The sequence below is a fragment of the Cucumis sativus genome, chromosome 1 (genome assembly GCF_000004075.3).
Source record: "Cucumis sativus cultivar 9930 chromosome 1, Cucumber_9930_V3, whole genome shotgun sequence".
In the NCBI taxonomy this organism is placed as follows: Eukaryota; Viridiplantae; Streptophyta; class Magnoliopsida; order Cucurbitales; family Cucurbitaceae; genus Cucumis; species Cucumis sativus.
Window position 1 is genome coordinate 19,294,101 of NC_026655.2, and position 8,330 is coordinate 19,302,430.

Genomic DNA, 8,330 nt, shown 5'->3' on the forward strand with positions numbered 1-8,330 from the left:
CTTTCATTATCACTCTTATTCAGACAAACAACATCACACAAAAGTAACATAGATTAGAACTCTCAATAATCCTCCTACAAAAACTGACAGATCCCAAGTGTAAAATTCTCCCACCACACTTAATAGCAAATTGTCAATAATCACCCAATTAACGAAAACAACTACCACTTGACCATTCAATGAGTGTTTAATACGTTTGAATTGATACATAATCATACCTTTGCTCATTTCCAAAATAGTTTCCACCCAGAATCCTATATTAGTCTAATTCACCTTCTTACTTTTCAATACTTGTATTCTTGTTTGTTCATTAATGCATTAAACTTTTTATTTAAGAAAAGTTAAATACCGTCATGGTAATTTTTTTTGTTTAAATTCTAAATATAACTAATATAGTCTAAATTCAAAACCATAAAAATTAATTTTGTAATTTAATTCATGAACAATTTGTAAGAACCATCCCTCAAGTTACCATTATACCTTTAAACTTTCAAAGTTAAAAATTAACCCTCCAACTTTTTAAACTTTTAAAATGATATAGGTTTTAGGATTTAATTTTGATCATTTGTGAGTTCAATTTTTACAATTATTCCAAGTTTTTCAAGGTCCAATTTTAATACTTAGAGACCCAATTACTAGTATTGAAAGTTTAAGGATGGCGTTTGACACTCAAAGTATGAAAGAGTGGAATGAATTATTTTTGCACAAATGTTATCATAATCTAAGCATTCTACTTTTTTGTTATTTCTTGTATATACTTTTTCGCTCATTTTCCCTTTCATTATTCCTTAACTCCACACCTTTCTTACATCACCATTCCTCACTCCATTTTTTACAATTTTTACCTTACTCAAATATATATTATAATAACTCATACTATAACATCCTAAACACAAACTATAATAACTCACAAATTATAATAACTCATTTAAGATGTGTGAATGTGTAATTACAAGATTCACCATATTTTGTTTTAGGAGTGAATTTGTGCAATTTACCCTTAGTTCCAATTACATTTGCGTAGCTACATCAATAACGTAAAATGGTTGGCGTGTATCAAATAATTTAGCTTCATTCAGAAAGTTTCTTTTGGATGTGATATATTTTTATTGCTGTAATCTCATCACATTTAATTCAACAAATAAATAAATCCATGATACTAAAGTAAGTTAATGAACCACTAAAATACACCACATCGTCCCATCCTCCTACATAACCAAAACCAAAACTTAGGCATAGAAAAACAAATCCTAATCCTACCAATTTTCGAATCTACGTCTATTGGTTATGATTAAGAATCAAACTGTAGTAGTCTCATCCAAGGATTCAAACCAAGCTAAGCCTGATGTATTAAGTCATTAGCATGTACAAACGTGCCATGAAAACCATAAGGTACTCTACTTGACAACTCCACACAAGCTTCCAATTTCAAATCAGTGGCGTTCACAACCTGAAGCTCCGATCTCCATTTCTTTTCATCGTGGACAAAAACCATTATATGCCCATCATCTTCTTCCTCACAACCAAAACCCATTTCTCTTCCCAAAAAATATGGCTCTCCCCCGTACCGTTCATCGCCATAAATATACTTTTTTACCTCTCCCGACGAAACATCCACCTTCGCAAACCCACACGCTTTCGGCCACGGATCTGTAATTGCCAAATAAACGTACTGGGTTTTCCTCCCGACTCGTTTCCGGTTCACGACTCCGACTTCTAGGTTCACGTGCTCCGATTCCGAAATGATTCGCCGGGAAGACGATTTCCCGGTCCTCAAATTGAACCGGATTTCGGTTAGAACCGCCTTGAATTCCTCGTCTCGTTCGTTGAAAATGGAATCCGGTGGGGTCATGCAAGACGCGATCACAACGATGTCGTCTGACTCTGTTTCTTCCCACGCATTCCACAGATGAAAACAGAATGTGTCAGCGGGAGAATCAACCCATGTGAGATTCGACGAGTCCGTTGCATTTTTCGGTAAGAACCCGAATCGGGGATTCTTTTTCTCGTCGTACACTACCGGAGATCCGCCGGAGAGCATTTTCTGAAGATTGAATACGACTTGCTGGTCTGGGATCACGACAAATTTCTCTGTTATGGCAAAATCGTGGATCATCGTCGGAATTTCTAATGGAATATCGATTTCCGGCGACATTTTACCATCTGGTGTCAACCGAAAGTGCTTAAGATACGGCTTGTGAGTGAAGTTGTAGCTAAGGGCAAAAAGCTCCCCGGAGTCTGGATCGATTTTAGGGTGAGCGACCATCGGAGAATTGAGTTGGCCCTCGAAATTATACCTCCCGATGGTGATCAAGTCGCCGGAAGGAGTGATACGGACTTGGTAAGGAAGGTCGTCTTCTGACATGGCCAGTAGACGGCCGTTGAAGTAAACTAACCCAGCGTTGGCGACTCCGGTGCCGCGACGGTGGTCGATTAATCCAAACAATCCTCGAGCGTAGAATAGAAGAAGACGAGCAATGCCGGAATGTCCATGAAGCTCACCGACGGCCTTAGGGAACACCGGGCGACCAATGGATTTTTCTTGGACGAGCCTCTCTGTTTGAGTGAACCTACAGGCGTAGCTGGCACGTCCTTCACCGATAGTGACAGCGTGAATCATGCCGTCGCCGTCGAAAAGGTGATGTCCGGAGAGGGGTTGGAAAAAAGGGTTTGCACCGTTTCGGAGATAGACCCCATTAATCCAATGGGGGATGACGCCAGTGACGGGAAGTGAGTGAGAAACTGGTTGTTCGGGAACGGGAGCGTAATTTCCGACGATTTGGAAATGTGGGTCGAAGTTCTTAGGAAGATTCCGGTTGTGGTTATTTAGAAAGGCTTGTTCGAGGATGTCGAAGGCCGTGGAAGCTACTTTTTGGAGTAAATTCCAGTGGGAAGGATGACGAGATTTGAAAGTGTAGTGTTCTGTGATTCTTGGCCCTTTGTTGGGCTGTTTCGGAAAATGGAACACAAACGGGGAGTTTACTTTTAGTGCCGATGAAATCACCTCTTTTCTTTGATTGGGCTTTTTCTTCACAATGTTTATGGGTTTTATTGGAAAGCCCAAGCCCTTTTGATCAAGTACAAAGTGGGGTGAGGTTGAAGTTGATGAGAATACCATAGCCTTTTCTTTTTCTTTTGGTTCAAGAGAGAGCAATTTTATTTCTCTTCTCCTTTTCTTTATTTAAAAAAAAAAAAAAAGGAATTTGTAGAGAGAAAGAGAGATTGAAATCTTGGAGGGGACAATTGAGAGAAAGAAGGAGGCATTTGTTTATATAGAGAAAGGAAGGATTTAGAAATTTGGTCCACCTTAGACAAATGTTGGAAAACAGCACGTGGCTATTTTGTTGAATTGGCATTTGGTATGTCAAACCTCTCTTCCTATTCCCACACCTTATTACTCCCCTTTACCCACATGCTTCTTCAAAAATACTCAAACTTGTACATATTTAACTAAACTCTTAACTTTCTATGGTTGAGCTACCAAAACAAAATACAACTTGTTACTGTAACATAGTCTTAGATTCAAAGTCATAAGATCTATATGAATATTTTCAAGATGTTTTCTCTCTTCACTCGCATGATTATGATAAATTTAATTTTCAGCATAACTATTTCAAGCTAAACATACTTAATTTTAAAATTCATATAACACGATCGTAAAAAAAAAAAGTGATTGTTAGTATATGTATTAGCTTTAATTCTTAAAAAAAATTTAACCTTAAATTTCTCACCCACGTATGATGTTCAACTAAAAAAATGAAGAAAAATAAATTTCCATACAATTATATCTCAACTCGTATGTAATGCTAGTATAACCATATCCATAATTTCACTCGTGTCAATTATTCACCTCTTTTAGATCACAAGCCATTTATTTTTTTCTAATTTAATAAATGCGAGAGAACATTTTGAATCTTTCAATTTTAAAAGAAGCAAGTGAAAGTTGATTTTTTTTTTTTTTTCGCTAAAGAATAACAAAATTTACCGGGATAATACCAAACTGATTATTACTTCTGAGAAATAGATGATATTTTAATACCAAAATTCTTTGAAGTATCACTATCAATATTATTGTTCTTTTTTGTTTTTTTGGTAGGAAGATTCAAATTTAGTAAAATGGTGATTTCTAGAATTATTTGGTAAACATCACTCAAAAGTTCCAAATGAACAGCTCTTGATTCTGTCCACACAAACTTTGGGATATTCAACATATGAGAAAAGGAAAGGAGAGAAAAGATCTTTGAACACAAACTCAACTTTAACTTCCTCTTATTCTTCTTCTTCTTCTTCCCACTTTATTTATTAATTAGGATAAACCCTTTTTCAAAGGAAACACTCAAACTGATCTTCTTATTGGGTCGTTTGTTTTAAAGCTTTCTAAAATGACCCTCCTAGATATACCTTTAAAATCGCTCAACTACATATACACATTTGAATAGAAACATAAGAACTAGCTTTTTAACTTCAAAATACATGTCAATTATCATAAAGTTATACTTCATCAAAACTATATTATAAAATTGATAAGCTTTTATATTCTTTTACCAACTTGTGTAAAGCTAAAGCTTGATTTCACACATACATTAAAATACTAAAAGTTATTATTTAACTCGAGTTCAACTGTAAATAGTAAAGTTATGAGTATCCTTTTCAAGAGGGTGTAAAATCAATTTTTTACTCTCTTATTCAACTCTTAATATTCTATAAATGGAAAAGAAAACAAAAACAAAATTGAGTTTAGCTTTGCTCGTAGACTATCAATTAATGTATAAAAATTAAATATGGGTATTTTCTATATTGGTTTTCATTTTACTTCGCATAGTACATATTCTTTTGGTCATAATAGTTATGCAAATCACTGATTTATGCAAATCACTGATTTTGTGGAAGTTTGAAAGGAGTAAAATATTAGTTTTTTTTTTCATAAAAAGAAAAGGAAAAAGAATCAAAATAAAAATAAACTATCTCTATATTTTAAAATTTGTAATTAATAATAGTCTCAAAACTAGTCTAGGAGTACTAAGTTTTTTAAAATTTGGAAGGAAACAAGTTTCTTTCATTAATTAAATGTTAAAAATAAGAAAAATAGTCGAGAATAATATTTTGAGGATATGATATAGTAATTATAGCACGTTGTTTTAGAATTTTAACAAAATTCTCTTTTCTCCATTTTAAATTTGTTATTATTTCAAAACTACCATTCAGTAACTTATTTTTTTTCTCTTTATAATGTCCTGCTCATTATTTATTTATTCTCTCACTTATTTTGTCATTTTTACAAATATCCGTAAAAGTAAATTGTTTATACGATGACAAATGTAGTTTAAAAATTTTAGGTTAAATTTTCTTTTTTTCAAATATTTCATTTCAAATGCCTCACCAAAAACAAATTTTAAATTTTTTTTTTATTATTTTAATTAGTTTTGCATGTTTATTTTAATTTAATTTCGACAATATATTTGTATAAATTTTTTTTGTGTGATAATCAACAACATGATTACATTTCTTTAATATTTGTTGGAATATTGTTTATTTATTTATTTATTTATTTTAATTCACTTGGTATATTTCTTTCTTTCTTTCCTTCTTTCTTTTTTTTGTTCTTTGTAATGTCACAGGTTTGTTTTTCTTTATACATATAATTGAATATGTTGGATCTTTCTTTACCACTTGTTTGGGTTGGTGGTTGATATATATCATTCCCTTGATATTTTCCAACAAAAGTTACCTTTTTTGGTCTTCAAGATTGAGTTAAATTGTATCTTAGTTTGTGAAGTTTGGGTTAAAAATAAAGAGAAGGAAAAGAGAAATAAACAAAAATTTAAAAATATATATATATAATTTTTTGATTAGAAAGTTATAAAATATATTTTATACTTAAAAAGAAGAGATCTTACAAATATAATAAGATGAACTTAAATATTTACAAAATATTAAAATCAATCAATGATTGATACTAACACATATCTATCAGTATGCATATAGTTACTAATAGACGTTGATAGAAATATATTAGATAGATTCTAAATTTATTATATTTTTTCATTTTCGATCATTTCTCAAACATAATTAATAAAAAATTAGTTGAAAAGAGAAAAATGCTACTTAACTCAAACTTTAGAAGTAGGAGTATTCATCCTATCAAAGCGACCACTACACATAAGCGACTAACTTCGTAATCTTTCTTCACTAGCTTCCTTTCATTTACTTCTATGATTCGAGTTAGAGTTTGAACATGGGAAGTTAAAAAATATCTTGATTAGAAAACTCAGGGATCCAAACGCGAAACCTATTCTATAACAGCTATAAGTGTATAATCTTTTGTCTATTTTAATTTTAGATTGTTATTATTGATTAATAAGTTATGAATAAAATGAGACAATTGCAAAAATAAGTTCAATGATAAAAACCTTGTTAATTCCAAGCATACAATATTGGTTTATACGAGAATCTTTCATGTAAAGAAAAGCATAATAGAACTAAAACACTGATATAGAGATAAATAGATATACTTAAAGTACTGTTAGCTCAACCAACAAGGATAAAATCATTACATTTTACTTATAACTATAAAAGTTGGAGATATGTGCACACTCTCACCGATGTTGAAACTACGGAACACTCATGGGGAGGGAGAATTGCATGGATTCTTATGGTCAAGTGGGAAGATACAAACAAAAATGTTTTGAACACACATACATGAAATGATGTGAAAAACACATGTGGCAGTGAATAAAAGATGAGCAAAGAGCTCAACTTTATAAAAGGAGAAATGACAGTGTCTTGAAGCAAAAATAGGAAATATGCTCCATCTTCTCACTCCCACTTGTTGTTGTGCATTTGCTTTCATTCATTCTCTGTTCGTGGGGGCTCCCTTTTCTAATCCCACCATCACTTCGCTACATGTCACCCTCCCTAACTTTTCTTTTATATATATATATATTAGAGGGATATATGACAGTGTACCAAGTTCGAGTCACATGCATCACTAATAGCTCTAGAAACATAGGTTTGGTTGGTTAGCCTCCTACATAAAAACTTGTGAAACATGACTGAATAGAAGTAGTTCAATTCTTTGTTCATATAGTTGGTTGATAATGTTGTGTACATGCAGTTGCATAGCTTCAAGGTTTATATTAGTTGCAAGTTCGAAACTTTAAACATCTTAATCCATGTTGTTATCTACTTTTATATTCAAACACATACCAATCACAAACTCACTTATTCACACCGGTTACCCTTGGCTTTCCATTGAAAAAATTGTCTCAAAGAGAATTGATCAATTTCTCAATAGTGAATTCTTGTAGGATACAATACTTTGGAAAAGGACATCCTAATTATTTACTCCTTGCAATATGGTGTACATATGTTTTGGTCCCAATGACATATCAAAAGCATAACTTTTGATAAAGATGATCATTAATTATGCATCCGTGTAAATAATGCTTTCATTTGATGAAGTGTGTGTATATTAGTTTAAACGTATGATAATATAAAAAGTTCACAACATAGAAAAATTAGGTATAGATTTGGCAATCTAACTTCCCTACATAATGCTATAGTTTTGTTTCTTCTTGCAGGGTCCCCCTCTCTCATGTGAATGAAAAGATCATGTTCTTCCCAAAGTTGATTGTCAGTTAGGTTAACGTTGAATTTTGCAAGACTTCGAGGTTTTCTTCACCATTATCATACGTGTAACCAAAAAGCTAAGACAAAAATAGTGCATTTGTATTTGAAATTTAATTATCCAAAGAAATTTATGGACACTAGGAAAAAACTTTACAATAAAAAAAATAAAACATTTGGGTGTACTCGAGCTCTACACTCATTTTTTTTTATCAATCTATCTAAATAGTCAATCGTAAACTGTCACGTAACAAATTAAACTTGTATAAAAGATAGAACATAAAAAGATAAATGTAGTTAGAGTAATTAAGTCTTAGGTTAATTCATGTAATCTCTAAGATCTATATTGTGTACGTTATCTTTAAGATTACATGACAACCTATGTCTAGGTCATTGGTCTCATATTCTTTTGTGAAATTTGTTTTGTCCTGACCTTTGTCGGTTCAACCTTAAGGCTCTTCTAACATACTAACGTAAATGACTAGTTTAACTTAACAAGATAACATTTAATCAACCAAAGAAATAGAAAAGGATCGGATGATGTGATCATGTGATATATCTACAACAAAAATGATCTACGATGACTGTTATTTTCTGTCCTAAATAAAATCTATGACAGTTATTTACAGTCATAGAATCGTCTGCTGTGGAAAGATCATCGATGACAGTTTTACAATAAGTGTTTTCAAATAGAAAATAAATGT

General features: G+C 32.1%; 1 protein-coding gene across 1 annotated transcript; it reads right to left on the reverse strand.

The window, feature by feature from the left end:
- Positions 1 to 1,054: 1,054 nt before the first annotated feature.
- Positions 1,055 to 3,257, reverse strand: LOC101204647 (9-cis-epoxycarotenoid dioxygenase NCED2, chloroplastic). The gene has a single exon (XM_004149624.3). It carries the CDS (start codon positions 3,116 to 3,118, stop codon positions 1,337 to 1,339), a length of 1,782 nt encoding a protein of 593 aa, XP_004149672.1. The 5' UTR covers positions 3,119 to 3,257; the 3' UTR covers positions 1,055 to 1,336.
- Positions 3,258 to 8,330: the final 5,073 nt, after the last annotated feature.